Source organism: Canis aureus, chromosome 20, assembly GCF_053574225.1.
Source record: "Canis aureus isolate CA01 chromosome 20, VMU_Caureus_v.1.0, whole genome shotgun sequence".
Classification (NCBI taxonomy): Eukaryota; Metazoa; Chordata; class Mammalia; order Carnivora; family Canidae; genus Canis; species Canis aureus.
The window spans coordinates 17,747,576-17,766,461 of record NC_135630.1 but is presented as its reverse complement, the minus strand read 5'-3'; the positions used below and the strand labels follow the sequence as shown (position 1 = coordinate 17,766,461).

The 18,886-nt window shown below is 33.5% G+C and overlaps 1 protein-coding gene across 5 annotated transcripts in view; it reads right to left on the bottom strand.

Moving 5' to 3' along the window:
- The window catches only part of SCLT1 (sodium channel and clathrin linker 1), a 176,000-nt gene that overhangs the window by 147,755 nt on the left and 9,359 nt on the right, over window positions 1-18,886 (bottom strand). For all 5 annotated transcript variants that reach the window (XR_013358780.1, XM_077861025.1, XM_077861027.1 and 2 more), the window contains 4 exons: window positions 16,670-16,737; window positions 6,997-7,055; window positions 5,914-5,986; window positions 2,222-2,277 (listed from right to left, as the gene is read on the bottom strand). Coding sequence is in view for 4 of the 5 variants with exons in the window: in XM_077861025.1 (XP_077717151.1) it covers window positions 2,222-2,277; window positions 5,914-5,986; window positions 6,997-7,055; window positions 16,670-16,737 (256 nt within the window). In the remaining variant the exon portion in view is untranslated. The remainder of the gene's footprint in view (window positions 1-2,221; window positions 2,278-5,913; window positions 5,987-6,996; window positions 7,056-16,669; window positions 16,738-18,886) is intronic.

Sequence of the window (18,886 nt, the reverse complement as noted above, 5' to 3'; positions counted from 1 at the left end):
TTTTCAAATGGGAGGGAGGAGGTGACAAAATGTCACAAGCAAGACATATAAATTCCATGGGAATTCTAGAGTTCTAGAGCATGTATTGCACTAAATCAAAAAAAAAAAAAAAAAGTAAACTGCTATATAACACAGCTAAATGCAAACAAAAGAATGCTAGCTTTAAATGAGCCCATGCTTTAAATGAATTTAGAACTAAAATTTAATTTCATTACTTTTTGTTCTAGGTATACAAGTCAACAACAAAAGATATATCAGATTTCAGCCCAGCTGCATTATCTTTAAAAGTTAAAGTTAAGAAACTTGGGATAGAAAGAAACTTTAAACATTTTTAGCCAAAAATATGAGATCTTATGATCACAGGCTGACATTTGCTAGAGACACAAACAATAACAACCATAAGAAAAATGATGGATAGATTCAACCACCTTAAGAACAAAACAAAATTCTTTTCATTTAATGAGTATCATAACCTGGGAACAGATAAATGAAACACCTATTGCCTAGCACGTTTGTATGGGACTGTAGTAACATTACTCATTCTCATCCCTTTTATATTCCAGCCTCTAGAACAGTGGTTGAAAGTCTAAAACTACATTTCTCAGAGATTCTTATAGCTGGAGTTGTGGGTGGAATTAAAGTTTCACCAGTGCTTACTTGAAGGGGATATAGAAAACAGAAGTGAGCTGAGAATATTTTTCTACTGGTATGACAGATAGCAAGCAAAACTGGATAGACATGAGGGTCTCTTACAGTCAATACCCTGTGCCTCACTTTCCAATGCAAGTCTCCAGCTTTATGCAAAGGATGTTGTAGGAGTAGCAACAGAGATGGTGGCAGCACTATAAATTCCTGACCTCAAGATCATAGTCCCTAAGTAATACTAAATCTCTTCCTATCTGAAATTTCTACAATGGTTGCTGTTTACCGTATTGTTAATGCATTGATAAGACTGACACATCACCAAATATTCAGAATACAGAGTAATATAAAGTACATTGACAACTTAAAAAGAAAAAGGTAAACAGAAAATGGGAAAAAGAAAAAAAAAAGAAAATGGAGAAAAGAAATGAACAGCATTTAATGAGAAAAGAAAGTCACATGGGTAAATAAACATATGAAAAATGGTTAGCCATATTAGTATTCAGGGAAATGTTAACTTAGAACAATGAAAAATCATTTTAAGACTTAAAAATAACAGGGATGCCTGGATGGTGCAGTGGTTGGCTGTCTGCCCTTTGGCTCAGGGTGTGATCTTGGAGTCCTGGGATCCTGTCCCACATCGGGCTCCCTGCATGGAGCCTGCTTCTCCCTCTGCCTATATCTCTGCCTCTCTCTCTCTCTCTCTCTCTCTCTCTCTCTGTCTCTCTGTCTCTCATGAATAGATAAATAAAATCTTTAAAAAAAGGACTTAACAAAAGTTATGAAAAGTGGCAAGAATAAGTGATAAAAACATATAGATCAATAAAAACTCATAAATATCACAGGTGGGAATGGAAATTGGTATAGCCACTTTGGAAATTAAGCTGGTATTATATCATAAAACTGAATATTCATATAATCTGTAACCCAGCAACATTATCCCTTGAAACTCTTGTACTTGTTTGTTGAATGATATTGTTTAGAAACGTAAGTTCCAGGAGACTAAATGATACGATTTTTATATAGTTTAAAGAAATACAAAACTGAATAATATATTGTTAGGGGTATACACACTTGCTAAAAAATTTAAAAAGCAAAGAATGATAAAAACAAAATACAAGAAAATGTTAATCTCCGGCAGAGGGAAGGAGAAGAATGGGATAGTGAAGGAAAACATGGGTAGATGTTCCAGTATTGGTAAAATTTTTAGCTCTTAACTGGATGGTGGGTTGACAGTTTTTGTTTTGACTATGTTTCATAACATATGTGATTAAAATAACTATGCTATTAATGATGCTAATATTTATAAAATGTTTATTATATACCCTGTTTTCCCCTACAGTTAGCCTTATGAAATAAGTTCTTATCTTCAACTCATAGATGAGAAAACTAAAGCACAAAGAGATGAAGTAACGTCTAAGGTTGCATAGCTAGTAAGTAAGTAATGGACCTAGGAGTCAAAAAGGAAATCAGGCTCCAGAGTCTGCACTCATAACCAGTATACTTAATGAATAAAATATCAAATAACAACAAAGTTACCTAGGATAACAATAAAATAATCAATAGTTCACTGATCTACCTTTCATTTTCCTTGATGACATTTTCAAATTGTAGTTTCATCTCGCCCATCTGTTTCTGAAAGATTAAAATATGGTTGTAGTGATACATATTGCAGTCAGGTCTCCATTAAGTAATCCATTCCTATGCAAGCAGTTGGATTCTATGGCACTAGTTTATTGATAAGAAACAAAGATTCTTTACTTCTAATAAGCACTAGAATATATGGATGTTTTTACACAGAACATAATAAAATATTCATTTTGAAATAAAGAAAAATATTTATATGACACACTGAGGAATATTTACAAATGCAATCCCTATGATTTATAGATGTTTACAAAAAAACAGATAAGAGATACTCCTCGGCATGTTGCTATAACAAATAGCAGATGATCCACATACCCTGAATGTATTCTTAATTCACTTTAGTTTAGTTGAAGCTCATATAAGAGCTTGTATTAGAAAAAGCAAAATGTTAATGGCAAAAAATAAAATAGAGATCTTCTTTAGTAGTAATTCATTCAGTTTTTTATTCATCACCTTTATTAATGATCTAAATTTTCCATACTATATAAGGTTGCTATGATAAACCTATATCATCACTAACATATACTTCAATAGGAAAAATGGAAAAAAAGGGGAAAGAATCACTAATTAAAATACAAATGAGAATAAAATATATACTGTAAAGAGAATTAGATTGGTATGATTTTTTTTTTAATTCTCTCTGAAGAGATAAAGGGACTGTAAAATTTCAACAGGAAAGAAAAGGCATTTCTGGTAGGGAGAAATATGTATAAAAAGTAAGGAGGTAAAAAATATTAGAACACAGGCATAGTTGTCAGCTCCTAATAAGAGTAAATGGGCAAGGGGAGACCTGGAAGGAGGCCATGTAAAATTGCACTTAAAACAAAACTGCCATCAACTCATAATATGTTCATTAGTCTTAAATGGGTATCCTCAGCGAAACTAGAGGAGCCAAGCCTGGAGTGAACCTGGCAAGGGAAGGGTGGGACAGGCAATGTTCTAAGCCCCTCTGTCTCCCTTGCAACCAGAGAAGCTTGTGGCAGCTTGATCTAGGAAATCAGTAACAGCCAGCTCTAAATACAAAGCTAGCTTTGGGAAAGGTGAACCTTTCCCAGGTCCCTGCTATGAATGAATCACAATTAAACCAAAATGAGTGCATTTACTATCAGATAATTGAGAAGTGACCATACATTAAGCGATGATGCAATGAAAGAAGACTGGAAAGGCAGGCAACAGATCTTGAATGACATGCTAAGAGGTCTGGAATTTATTGTAGTAATTATCCTCATTTTATCCTTAAAAAAAAAAAAAACTGATCTAAAAAAAATAAAAAAATAAAAAAAACTGATCTTAAAATTTGCAAAAATATCAGTGATCTGAAAAAATATTCACTCAAATTACTCAAATAATTAGAATATGTATCTATATATAAATAATAGCTAGGATTAAGGGTGAATCATTATGGGCACATTAAAGATTCTTTACTGCAAAATATTTCAGAATATTTAATAGTTGGAAGGAAACAGTCTCAGCAGTACCTCTCATATCAAATTTCCCCTTACTATTTACATCTTCAGAAGGAAATCTTTCATATAGAGAATTATAGGAATACTTTTCTTGCTCTCAAGATATACTATTTTTTTTACTAGGTCAATAAATTCTAAGAACTAGTTCTAATCAGTAATATCTATGTGAGCAACTGTTCTTAGATGTATCTGTCCGCATCTTTTTTTCTAAAAGTAGCAACTACTCTTATAGACGCTTGGGCTTTCTGGTACCGTTTTCTCTCTCTTGTAATTAATTCAGTAATCACTCTTAGATTGAGAACGCTAAATGGGAAAATGAAACTAAACACCTTAGTAAAATAGTTGATTAAAGAGATGTATGAATCAGATTATAAAAAATTAAAAATTTAGAAGTGTAATTCAAGATAACTAGTTATCCCATTTTATAACAATCACACTATATGTCATTATGGCAATTCTGAGTGAATTCAGCAGAAACCGTAAACTCACTAGCCCTAAAAATAAAAGCAAAATGCCATTTTGTACAGAAGACAGCTTTCTGTTGCTCTTTAATTGTCAATTAGAAAGATTAAAAGATATTACTATGGTTGGTTCAAACTTAAATGACCACAGGCTAAAAAAAAGCTCATAGTAAAAGCCAGGAAAATACCTAATTAACTTAAAATAGGAACTGCAATTTAAAGAACTGCTTGTTTTTGAAGTTGGGTCTAACAGGATCACTTCGTAAATTTATATATTAGAGGATAAACTCTGGAAATGAAAGTATAAATAATTTCAAATGCAACAGAAAACCTAACTTATTTCTAGAAGATGTAAGCATTATGTGTTCTTTTAGTAAAATCCTTTTAGTTAATCCATTAATTTATAAATAGGAGATTGTTTAGCTAAAACTAGTCATCTTGTTCTAATAAGCCCTGGTTTTCATTCACTCATCAAAAATTGAGGGCTTATTATGCACTAGACTTCAAAATATATGGTAGGATCTCTTGTCCCTGTATGAAGAGAAAAGAGAAAGAGGTGTAGATAAAGTTCTTAGTGTTTGCCACTTGTATAGCCCCATTCTAAGGAAATCAGTCTTAAGGTGTTGTTTTTATATAACATTGCTATACTTTTTTTCATTTGCATTACATTAAATCAACCTTGCTACCAAACTGAACTAATCCAGGGATTTGTATCTAAAGCAAACACACACACACACACACACACAATAAATAAAGCAAACACAATGATGAGTATATTCAAACTCTAAAAAAGGAAGTTTATTACCTCTTGGTGGGCTTAGCTTGAGACCTATAGTATCTCTAACAAATGCTTCTTTTGTATGGTTATCCAACAATCAGAAAGGTCAAAGTTATCTCTTTAACAAATGCTTCTTTTGTATGGTTATCTAACAATCAGAAAGGTCAAAGTTTGGGAGGAAAATACTAAAAAAAAATTAAAACCAAAGAAACAAATTATAAATATTAGGTATATTCTAAATAAACAAACAAATAAATAAATAAATAAATATTAGGTATATTCTAAAAATGTAGATCATTGAATCTCAGACTGTATCTTGAACAATGTGCTATTATTCTTGTTCCCCATGAGCCTGCTATATATCTTAATCTTAGAAATTCTAGGATTCAGATGTATCCTCTCTCTCTTCATTCCTAAAAATAAACCTTCATTACTAAGGATTTCAGACAAAAGCTGCCACAGCTTAAGCTCATATTAGAAGTTGATCAAATGCATCTAAAATCTGATGGACATAATATTTGAAATTCAGGGGGTAATTCCATTCTTCAAAAAGTGGGAAATACAGGTAGAAAGAAGGTAAAGAGAAAGGTCTAAAAGTATGAGATGGTTTTGGGTCTCCCTGGGAGAAAAGTAAAGATGTAAGCATATAAATAATGAATTTAAGAGCTTCAAGCATCTAAGAGATGTTTCAAGGAGATATCAGGAACAAGGAAACAATGGATTTAAAAAAAACAAAAAACAAAAACTTGAACATAGTCTTTAAACATACACACACACACACACACACACACGCTCTCTCTTATCGACAGCCAAGAATTGATTAGTTATGCCTAAATATTTTATTCCTCATCCATGTTTTTGAAAAGAATGTATTTTTAATAGTAAAATATTATAAAAAGCTTGTTAACTGATTTCATACCTTGTAATACTTCAGCTGTCCATTTAGCTCTTCCAGATGCTTATCATACTCAATAATAAGAGGAGCTAAAAAGCTAAAGAAAAAATATATAATATAAAAATGACATATTGTTTAAATAAAGGTTAATGTATAACATGTGAATTAAATTGAACATCAACATTTTAATGTTAAATGTTTCCATAACAATTCATATTTTGTTTTTTTCCTGTTCTCAATCTTGGTCCAATTAATTATTTCCAGATACTGTCAAATATTGAGGGAAGGGAGGTAATGAAGGAGTTCATCAAGAAGACAATTGCCAGTTGATCCTTGAGCTGAACCTGGGCAATTGGAGGCTCCTCACCAGTCCCCTATCCCTGGAACAGTGTTCTGCTTGAGTTCCCCCCTCCCAGAAGCAGCTCCAAAGGTACAGTCTAATGATAGTAGTAATGTAATACTGAGGCTATGTATACTGGGTATGTACATGAACCCAGTTAAGGCCTCCTGCGTATGTAACTGAACCAAGTTAAAGTTTCTACACAAATGTTAGAGATTATGGCAGGCAGGTGAGGAAATCTAGTTTGTCACCCAACCTCTGAAGATAAACCTATTGCTTAATAAATTTGCCACCTACCAATCCGGAGTGGTCTGACTATTCCTTCAGTTTCTCCTTGCTTTCCACTTATGGGGGCTGGTTTTAGATTATACCTAGAAGCTCCAGAGGATGTTACAAATATGAGGTATATAAAATCACTCCAGTTGAGAACTACTATAATGCTGGCTTTTTCTCCCTTGTATATTTAATATTTAAATCTAATTATAAGGGTGACTGGGTGGCTCAGTTGGTTAAACATCTGCCTTTGGCTCAGGTCAAGACCCCAGGACCCTAGGGTAGAGTCCTGCTCAGCAGGGAGTCTGCTTTTCCTTCTCCCTCTGCCGTTCCCTCTGCCTGTGCTCACTTTCTCTAATAAATCAATAAAATCTTAAAAAAATAAATCTAATTATAGCAAACTATGAAATAAACAATCTTAATAATAAAGGAATTATTTTAACAATAATAAATATATTTAAGAAAACACCATTTTTCTGGTAACTCAATCTTACCTTCGATCAACTACTGTGTTTTTTAATGTGTCATCTCCATCTCCTTTGAAGACAGCTTCCTATAACAGAGGATATTGTATCTTAAAATGTTTTCTCACATCATCTAAACCCAAAATTGATGGTAGTGTAAAATTAAATACAATTAAGAATTTCACAACCTTAGAAAATCTAATGCAATTGAAAAAGACAAAGAAAAGCAAGTAATCATTTAAATTGATGTTGAAATTATTTGGTAAATCTTAACATTCATGCATAATAAAAACTCTCACAAACTTAATGTAGGAAGAATTTTCTCAACTTGATAAAGAATATCTACTGGAAACCTGCATCAATTACTATCTTTCATGGTAAAACATCAAAAGCACTGCATTAAGTGAAGTATACCACAAGGCTACTCGCTATCACTGCTAACTTCAGTGGAACCAGGGTAGAGAATTCAAAATTTAAAGGTTGAAAAAGAAGATACAACACTATTATTATTTATAGACAATTTGACCATTTACCTAGAAAACTACGTACAAGCTATTAATTATTAGGTCTAATAAGAGAATATACTAAGTTATCAGAAGATCAACAGAACAGCTTTCTCAAATGCCAGCAATAATTTGAAAATGTAAAAGGAAAGAATACCCTATTCACTACTGTAACAAAACGTCATATCTGGGAATAACAATAATAAAAAGAAAGTTTCAATGACTTACTGAAAAATCAACTTTACTGAAGGACATAAAAGAAGATATAAATAAACGCTACTATACCATTCATGAATACGTGAAAGGTCAAAACTGATATACTGGAAAAAAAAGCTGATATACTGTGAATATATCAATTCTCTAAAATTCACTGCAACTGCAGTGCAATTCCAAGAAGAAATTCCAATAGAATGATTTATGAAACTTTATTTTAAGCAAATTTTATAGTTCCTATGAATGAGTAAATGCGTAAGAGCCAAGATAGCTTGGCAAAAAACTGGCAGGGGGAAGGAAAAGAAGAAAAGAGGAAAGGACTTGCCCTACTACATATCAAAACAATGTAATGCCAGAGTAATTAAAACACTATGGTACAGACACAGTAACAAACAGAAAAGTATAGGAAATACAGAAATAGATTCAAACACTTATAGAAACATGGTACATAAAAAAAATGGAAATATGACTGAATAGACAAAATATTGCTTTCAAGTAACAGTGTTAGGTAACAAAATTACACTCCAGTATGGATTAAATGGAAAAATAAAATACAGATAGAGATCCAAATGTTTTAAAAATATTTAACAATTGTTGAAAGAAAATGCATTTTTGACCTTGAGACAGAGAAAGCTTTCTTAATGTAGATGCTTTTGTTTGTTTTGTTCACTAATATACAAGTAGTGCCTAGTGTACTTTCACTCAAAATACATTTTCTAGCTGGAAGATACCAGGAATAAAATCTATAAGCGTAAACACTGAAATATTCTACAACATCCAAATTTAAAGCTTCTATGCAGTTGAAAATACCATAAACAAAGTTAAAACACCAGCAACATTCGTAACATGACCAAATATCTAGTATAAAGTAATGAATAATATCTAGTATAAAGTTTTAATAAACATACAAACACAAGGAGATGTACATGATGTTCAGTACAGCTTTTACTGTAATAGAAAAAAATGTCCATCAATAAGCTAAATGAAAGTAATACAATAGGATCCCATAAGTAGTTCAAGAAATTAGTAAGATTTATATGCATTACTATGGACATATCACGAAAACAAATAGGTTACTTCTACTACTTCTGATTAAAGACTTAAATATGGAAAGTCCATTTATGCTAGCGAAGGACTTAAGTTGCAACAGTAAAACACTGATGCATGACTATTAAAAGTTAAAACTTTTCCACTAGAAGGCATATAAACAAGATATATGAAAACTCACAAATTGAAAACTTTCTACATGTGTCAGTGAACAAAGTATTAACGGGCGAAATAAAGAGGAAATCTGAGATCAGTAATAAAGGCAAGCACAACCTCATTAATAATTAGGGAAATACACATAAAACAACAGTGAGATTATCATTTTACACCAATCACGATGACGATAACAAAATGCCTGACAATGCCATCAATGGCTCAGAAGGATGTTTTACAAGAAGCACTTTCATAGGGATCCCTGGGTGGCGCAGTGGTTTAGCGCCTGCCTTTGGACCAGGGTGCGATCCTGGAGACCTGGGATCGAATCCGCGTCGGGCTCCCTGCATGGAGCCTGCTTCTCCCTCTGCCTGTGTCTCTGCCTCTCTTTCTCTCTCTGTGACTATCATGAATAAATAAATAAAATCTTTAAAAAAAAAAAAAAAAGAAGCACTTTCATACACCATGAATGGGAATGAAAACAAGTACAACCACCTCTGACAATTTTGAGTAAACCTGAAGATGAGAAAACTCCAATTTTAGATATACATCCTAAAAAACCTCTCAGATGTGCAGTATATAGAGACATATTTAATAACGTGCTTAAGCATTACTGCAAAATGTAAGAATTGGACAAAATCCAAATGCCCTTCAATAGGAGAATGGATAACCTGTGGTCTTATTAGACCACACACAGTGGTCAATTTCACACAGTGAAATTGAAATGTAGTGGACAACAGTTATAATGCATGAACTTGTGATATGTGTATCAAATTCTTAAAAATAATGTTGAGCAAAAAAAGCAAGTTTCGCAGTCAGATACAGACAGTATTTTATATAAGATTTTAAACTTGCTAAACAATACAATAAAATTATTTCAGATATGAACATATATAGTAGAAATTGGAGCACTATAGTATTGAAAAACACTAATAAGGATGTAAGTACCACTGGGAAGGGATAGAAGGAAATGGACAAGATGTAGAGAGAGACTGAACTGTTTCTGCAATGTTTTATTTCTTAACAACAAAAGACCAGAAATAAACATGGCAAAAAGCTAGCAATGGACACAATCAGGTGGTAGCTGCACAGATATTATTTTGAATATCTTCTACACTTTGATGTTTGAAATATACAAATTTAAATACAGGAATAATATATGTAAAGTGTTTAGCATAATTCCTGACATACAGAAAACTATTAATAAATCTTTGCTTATTTTTTTTTTTTCTTTTTTAACTTGGGTGAAAAATCTATTGGCTAACCAAGGTATACATTATAAGCATTCAACCCACATGGAAAGGATTAGCTCTCAAAATACAAAGCCTCAACAGACATGTTCACATGGAACCAGACACAAAGGTAAACTTCCAGAGACCCCTGACAGATTAAAGAATAAATGTATCTAGCAGTCTATGTAATTTCAGAGGAGGATTTACTTAATCCTAGGCTATTAAAAATAGTTATTGTATTATTTAAGTAATTAACTGACAAGTGATAGCTTAACTTTCAATTGTTCAAAAGTTATTAAAAGTCTTCTTGGAATAATTAAGTAGTTCAAACTTTAAAATTATTTCTCAAATTTCTTAGGAGTTTTATAAAAATAAAATCAACTACCATTGTTAGGACTAATAGGTAGAGATAGATGGCATTCTACAAAATAACTCAAGCCCTCATTAACCTCCCATCCATCAATTTTAAGTTTCCTAATTGTTATTCCTATTATGTTTCACTCCACTTTATCATTCTTCTAAACAGTATTTAATAATTGCTCAGTGTTTACTAAATTAAATTCAAACTCAACTTAACCATTGAAGGCCCTCTACAGTGTAGATACAAACACCCTACCCTTCCTAATGCTATTTTCCATTAGTTCTCTCATATATGCCAAACACAGTATAAAAAATGAAGTATGTTTTACTCCCTAAATACAACCTCCACTTTCTCACCTCCTTTGGCTTCTCATCATGCCAGTGGGTCCATCCGCAATGCTTTCCACTACCCCTTCTTTTAGCTTCCACTGAAGTTCTTTGGAAATCTTACCTACTTTTCAGTACCCAACAGGCATGCTACATCTTTCAAGAAACTTTCCCTGATCTTTCCAACTCTAGATGATCTCCTTTCCCCTCCCCGATACCCATATTTGGCTTTAAGGTGAAGATACAAATAAAATGCCTTATACCTATTTAACATTTGTCTTAGCCAATATTTTTACTAGTCTTTAGGTTCCTGTGAAATGGTAATTTTAATTATACACATTTCCATATCACTACAGCTTCTGGCATAGTGCCTTACATAAAGGAGGTGGTCAATATATATTAAACTAAATTCTATAAAGACACTGTTCTGAAACTATTTTCTGATGATAGTTACTAAGGAAATACTAACATAAGAATAAATGACCAATAATCTGAATTATAAAAATTACATGATTGTAAACCTGATAAATCAAAATATAAGAAAAATATTTGAAAGAATAAAGATTCAGCAATCCTTTCCCACTTGTTAGTGAAATTTTTAGAGTAAAAGACTGTATGACTTAACAATTCAACATCTATTGGAAAAAATCAATTTGGGAGAGTAAGATTGAAATCGACTATAAAAGTATTTACAGAGGGGCACCTGGCTAGCTCACTCAATAGAGTTGTGACTCTTGATCTCGGGGTTGTAGTTTCAAGCCCTATGATGGGTGTAGAGATACTAAAAAAAAATAATCTTTTTAAAGAAGCATTTATATATATGCATTAGTATATTTACATATATTTATGTTGTTTACATATTTTTAATTGAAATATAATTAACATGTCATTAGCTTCAGGTGTACAAAACAAGCCTATTCACTAAGCTAAGCTCACCAAAATAATAAAAGCATTTATAAATATCCTTTTTATATTCTCTAAAACAAAATTTAGACAAACTATCCTAAATAAAAGAAACCTACAGAGAATTTTATATGTCTTTAATATAATGGATAACGTACAATTAATTTCTATTTATTTTCATCCCAAAATGACTGCCTGAGATGACAAGAAGAGTGTATCATAGAAAGAATATCAAAAATACTGAATTACAGTTGGGTAGACAAATTTTCTGGACACTTCTCTTCCTCTGAGGAAACTATACACTGAGTATTCTAATTATAATTCTGAATGTTTAATTTTGTGCCCTTACTTTAATCTATATTACTGGCTATGAAATATGTTAATTGTATCCTTTCTCCATCATTTGGAAGAAAATATAGACTGGCTAGCATTTTGTGAGTGTTGTTGCATATTTTTAGAGTGTTGTAGCAAATCATTCATATCACGAGGAGATTGATTTTCATCATTTATCAATGAAGGTTGATGTACAGCATAAGAAGTTGCTAAACTCTTACAATTAGACTCTCTTTAAAGTGCTAAATCGTTTTCTTTTCTTTTCCTTTTCTTTTCTTTCTTTTTTTGGAGAGAGTAAGAGCTTGTGACAGCAGGGAAGGGCAGAGGGAAAAGAAGAGAGAATCTTAAGCAGGCTCCACTTTCAGCACAGAGCGTGACATGGGGCTCGATCTCATGACCCTGAGATCATGACCCAAGCCAACATCAAGAGTCACTTAACCAAATGAGTCACCCAGGCGCCTCCTGGGATCACTGATTTTCTAATATCATCATGGGATGATGCAAAATCAACTCTTCAACGTTTTGAACCTGAATAATTCCAACAGATGGAGAGTCTAGAACTGCACTGGCCAACGCGATAGCTACAAGCTTCATCCATCTACTTTAAATTTAAATTATTTAAAATGAAAATAAAATAAAGCATCTACCAGTTATACTAGCTTAATTTCAAGTGCTCAAAAGTCCCATGTGATTAACGGCTACCTTATTGGACAGCATCAAGCTACAGATTTCCATCACCATCCTAAGTTCTATTGGACAGTGCTGGCTGAGAGAGCCAGTAATTTGATTCAATTCAAATAGTACAGGTAGTTTGCTACATTTTACCTATGAAGTCTTATATTTTTTAACTCATGATCAACAGTAGTGGCCCTCCTGTTCCTTTCAATGTATTTTCAAATAACTATTATTTGATTATAGTTGGGACCAGCTCTTACATATAATGCAAGCATATCAAATCCTTTCCTGCCCCAGGGCCTCTTTTTGGTCCAATTCTACTCTCCTGCCCCTGTCCCTCCAGCAAGTTTAAAGAGAACCAAAACACTAATCCCTCAGTACATACATCCACTGGTATGGCAGAGATTATAAGGAGGAATTAACTAGCTTACATGTAAGAAAAGACAGATATTTAAGGGGGGGGGGGGAAGGTAGGAACAAAGAAATTGGAAAAGAGGAAAATTTTCCACCTTATTGACTAAAATCTTTCCAAATTTGTCAGTGCCCACTACCACACTATCAGAAAACAATGCCACTTGAAATACTATTTATATAAAAAACACAAAATAATCATAGAAAAACAATTAAATTTCAAAACTATCTTGAAGGGACCATTCAAGAAATTAGTGGTTATTCAGCAGCCCGGGTGGCTCAGCGGTTTAGTGCCACCTTCAGCCCAGGGCATGATCCTGGAGATCTGGGATCGAGTCCCGCATTGGGCTCCCTGCATGGAGCCTGCTTCTCCCTCTGCCTGTGTCTCTGCCTCTCTCTCTCTCTCTCTCTCTCTCTCTCTAATAAATAATAAATCATCTTAAAAAAAAAAAAGAAATTAGTGGTTATTTAAAATATCTTTAGAAGATTACATTATAATTATAAGAAGTTTTTTAAAAAGATGATTGGGGCGCCTGGGTGGTGTAGTCAGTTACGTGTCTAACTCTTGATTTTGGCTCCGGTCATAATCTCAGGGTTGTGAGATCGAGCCCCACAGGGCAGGCTCCACACTCAGGGCAGAGTCTGCTTAAGACTCCCTCTCCCTCCTGCCCCCCATGCAAACATGTGCATGCACTCTCTAAAAATAAAGGAATAAATCTTTAAAATAAATAAATAAAAGATGAATCAACTATTAAAGTATAATGAACCAAATATATGAAATATACAAGCTATTCGACACATTGGAAAAATACAACTTTCAGTTTAAATCCATATAATTTATGTATTATTAGTTATTATAGTTGTATTGTGTATTTTCCTATGAAACAATACTACACAAAAGAATCTTAAAGCATTTCACAAAACTTTCCTTGAACCATGGAAACCCTAAATGATCATTATACAGTGACAGCACAAAAGAATTTTAAAACTATCACTTATAATAGTTTTTATAGAAAATCAAGTTTAAAATTTCAACTTAAAATATAAGAAATAAATATCACATTCTGGCAGCTTTATTTTTCCAATATTAGGAAAGTTTCATAAAGTATGTTAATTTAATACAAGTCTTGGCAATTTTCCCAGTGTGAGGAAGGAGAAGAACATCTCATTAGGATTTTATCTTGAAAAAAGGAAAAGCATGAACTGTTAGTATTTTACAAGCTGATCATGATTTTTTAAACTCCATTTTCATTGTACATGGCATATAGAGCTCAAATGATGTTGGAAGATAAGTAGGTAGGAAGAAAGTAAAGGAAGGATATATGATGTTTCACTCATTCAAAAAATACTTATTGAGCATCTACTAACAAGAGTTGTTTTAGGCACCTGGGAAACATTGGTGAACAAAAAGGGCAAACAAAAATTCATGAAGGATTTCTGTTGCTGGTGGCAATCACCAGTTAGTGACAAGAGATCTCAGCCAGTGCTCCTGGGTTTCACATAACCTTTGATAATGGTTTCCTCCTACTTATGTGTTTTCTTTTATTATACACAGTAAAAAGTAAAAATAAAAATAAAATTTCTCTTGAACATTTTTTCAGAAGCCAGAATGATGTTTCTGAGGTAAAGAACCAAAGAATACACTACATAAGGCCAAGGATATGGACCTTACTGCTAGAAACTAGATTATTATCTCTCTCTCATGCTCTTATACCACTTCCTTTCTCATCACTACAAACTATGCAGTGAAAGGCAAGATCCATGGGAAATGGTGCTTTGAGAAAGCAACATATTTCGAAGAGATGGTGAACAGCAGAAGACTCTTAGGCAGTAACAATATACTACCACCAATAATAAAAGCTAGGAGTCATTATCTGATTGTATGACTATAATAGTACCTGTAAAAGAAGAGTATGTACCTTTAGGGAATTAAAGGAGCTGTAATTTCACAGAAGACTACATTACGAAATAAAAGAAGACCTGATCTTGGTATGTAGCCTTGAGGCTTTAATTAATTATAATCACAATGTATAAGGCAGGTGCCTCTAAAGGGCTACCTAGAATCACTGTTTTATCTGATAAAACCAGCTACATATCGTGTACAGTAGATATGATACAATACTGTGCCCAGAGATCTTCTCCGGCTTTAAAATCACTTTTGTTTGAATCCTCCTTTTAGGCATATTCTATAAGACAGTAAGCAGAAAAAAAAAGAAATTTAGGGCCTATTGTATTATGGAAGATTATCTACCACCTAAGTGATAGCAGTTCTTAGTTATGTATGAGTAACAACATAAGAAAAACAGTATCATGATTAACTTGGTGGATGGACAGTATTAAGACCCTCTGGAACTTAAGTCTGGTCTTTGTATATAAAAACAGAGCAGCAGGATAAATGTTCAGAATACAATAAAAATATCTATAAGGATAAGTATAGTCAAGTCAACAAGATAAACTATTCCTTTATAATTTCTTAAAAACAACCTTTCTGATAACTTTAAGATAGTTTTTTGGTTTTTTTTTTTCTTTGAGAGAGAATGAGCACGCTTGAGCGGAGGTGAGGGGGGATGTGAGGGGTGAGGGGTAGAGTAGAGGGAGAGGGATAGAGAGAATCCCCAAGCAGGCTCCATGCCCAGAGTGGAGCTCAATGAGGGGCTCCATCTCACAACCCTGAAATCATGACCTGAACCGAAATCAAAAGTAAGACACTTAACTGACTGAGCCACCCAGGTGTCCCAAAACAATATGTTTTAGTTACAAGATTCATTGATGTCAAAAGTAAAACACTTCCTTATTAAATTGGTAGGGAGTTATCACTAATATAGGAACTACTGTTTTTAATATTGTGTAACTCAGAGTCCACCAATAAATATACTTTGTTGCTTGAAAAAAATTTTTTTAACAGAATACTTAAATAAGAACATGCACCCAAGGAAAGAAATATTAAAAACAATGTCATAGGGCAGCCCAGGTGGCTCAGCGGTTTAGTGCTGCCTTCAGCCCACGGTGTGATCCTGGAGACCCGAGATCGAGTCCCACATCAGGCTCCTTGCATGGAGCCTGCTTCTCCCTCTGCCTGTGTCTCTGCCTCTCTCTCTCTCTCTGTCTCTCATGAATAAATAAAATCTTTAAAATGAAATAAAAACAATGTCATAAATACATGACAGTAAATCAAACATTTACCATTTTGATTTAGTTTCCACTTGCCATCATTTATGAGAATTTCAAGTTAAAACTTAGTCTGAAATGTATCTTAAGAAATGATTTTAGCAGGTTTCAAAATGTCAATGGATTCTCATTTTAGAACTCAAGACAGTTTAACATCATACATAATTCATAAGCTCTAACTCCAAAAATAAGGGCAATTTCTATGGTCCAAGAGCTACATTTATTAAGCAAAAACAAGCTTTCCATTCTAAGAATCCCAGTTGTAAACAAATTTCAGTGTTGTAAGCAACTTCACATGAGAACCCTAAATATATTTATATGAACAGATTTACAACCAAATTTGAACCTAGTTTGTTAGACATCAATTAATTTACATACCTGCACCAATGAATATTTGGAAAAATCTTCCATCTGATACCGTCTAAGAACTTCATTTAGTCGTTGATCTGAAACGAAGAGGGAAAAAACCAATCTGTAGTTCACTGGCTAATGCTTAATATTTAAAAACTACAAGCAAGGTAGTTATTATCTGATATAACCAATGCAAAACTGCTAGTCTTCACTGCTTCCCAAAATGAGCCTTCAATTTGAACACGTTTCTGGAATTTAAGAAAAGGCCCTTCTATACATGTAAGTCAACTACCTACTGCCAGTAGGAAAAATAGCTACAAAGAACTAATTTTTATGACTTCATAAACTTTAATTCTCTGTTTCTCTTAGTTTTTACTCTTCAGGTTAGCAGAATTAAAAACAAAACAAAACAAAAACTCTCCACTTTATTCTTGCTACTAGAAGTGAAAAGAATTGAAAAGATAAACTATAGCCACATTTTTTTCCAATAGTGAAAACTGACTGAAATTCTGTTCCAGGCTAAACATCCACACAGAAGAGAAATGGCAGAACAAAAATTCCAAATTAAATAGGAGCAAGAGATAACAGAAATGAAGGACTGGAATAAAGCCAAGTGCTCTCAGTAAGCATAAGGTGATTTGTATTTTTTTTTTAAAGACTTTATTTATTTAGTCACGAGAGAAGCAGACATAGGCAGAGGGAGAAGCAGGCTCCACGCAGGAGCCCAATGCGGGACTCGATCCCTAGGACTCCAGTATCATGCCCTGAGCCGGAAGGCAGACGCTTAACTGCTGAGCCACCCAGGCGTCCCGATTTGTATGTTTTTTGAAGTGAATAAAAATATCATAGAACACAGTAGATGTACAAAACATTATTTCAAGATCACATGGATCAATGTTTTAAAAGATTTTATTTATTTATTCATGAGAGACAGAGAGAGAGAGAGGCCGAGAGAGAGGGAGAAGCAGGCTCCATGCAGGGAGCCCGATGTGGGACTCGATCCCAGGTCTCCAGGATCACGCCCTGGGCCCAAGGCGGTGCTAAACCGCTGAGCCACCCGGGCTGCCCCACTTGGATCATTAAAAACTGATAATTTCCTAGCAAGAGAGTAAATCTCAACTTTCAGAAAGACTAAAAGTTAAAATGAGCATGTTACCTGACAACAGGGCAATTACGCTAGAATCAAACCCAAAAAGTAAAAGGAAAATTTTCACACATTTTGAAGTTCAGAAATTTCTTTTTAATAACCCATGCATGGGTCACAAGAGGAATTACAAAACAAATCTGGATGTATTTTGAACTGACAGTGAATATGTAATACCTGAAAGCCTGCTTAAAAAGAAATCTTTAAAAAAATTTTTAAAAAGACTTTATTTATTTGAGAAAGAGACAGAGATAGCGATCTAGAAAGCACAAACAGGGAGTAGAGGAAGAAGGAGGCTCCCTGCTAACCAGGGAGCCCAATGTGGGACTTGATCCCAGGGCCCTAGGATCATGACCTGAGCCAAAGGCAGATGCTTAACTGACTGAGCCACCCAGGCGCCCCTGAAAAGAAATCTATAGCTTTATTGCATATAGTAGAAAAAAAAGGCTTAAGTCAATAAACTAGAGGTCTATCCCAAAAAGTTAGAAGAAAAGCAAATTACACTCAAAGAGCATCAAGGGATTAATAAAGATAAGCCCACCCCAAAGAAATTGAAAATAAACACACAAAAAAGATCAACAAATACAATCAAAAGCTACAGTGATGAAATTTAAGATATATTCATGATAAAGCATCAGGAATATAAGAACAGAAGTTAATTTCTTTAATATAACAATGGATTTCTACATAAATGCACAGTAAATATCATACATAAGGATGAGAATGTTGAAAACTTTCCTTGGAAATTGAATGACAAGGACAAATTCTCTTGACATTCACACTGTACTGGAAGTCTAAGTTTATGCAATAAGAAATAAAAGGTATAAAGACAGAAAAGGAAAAAAAAAAAACCCTGTTATTAACCACAGTTATGCATGTGTAGATAGAGGTAAATCCCATAGAACATACAGATAAATTCTTAGAATAGTGGTGACGTTTAGCATGGTTGTTGGATACAAGGTCAATATACAAAAATTAATTATATTTCTGTATAATGGCAACATAAAGTTAGAAAATAATAAAAGATATTACTTATAATACCATACCAAAAACCCAATGTCAAGGAATAAATCTAAAGGATTTATACAGAAGATGTGTAA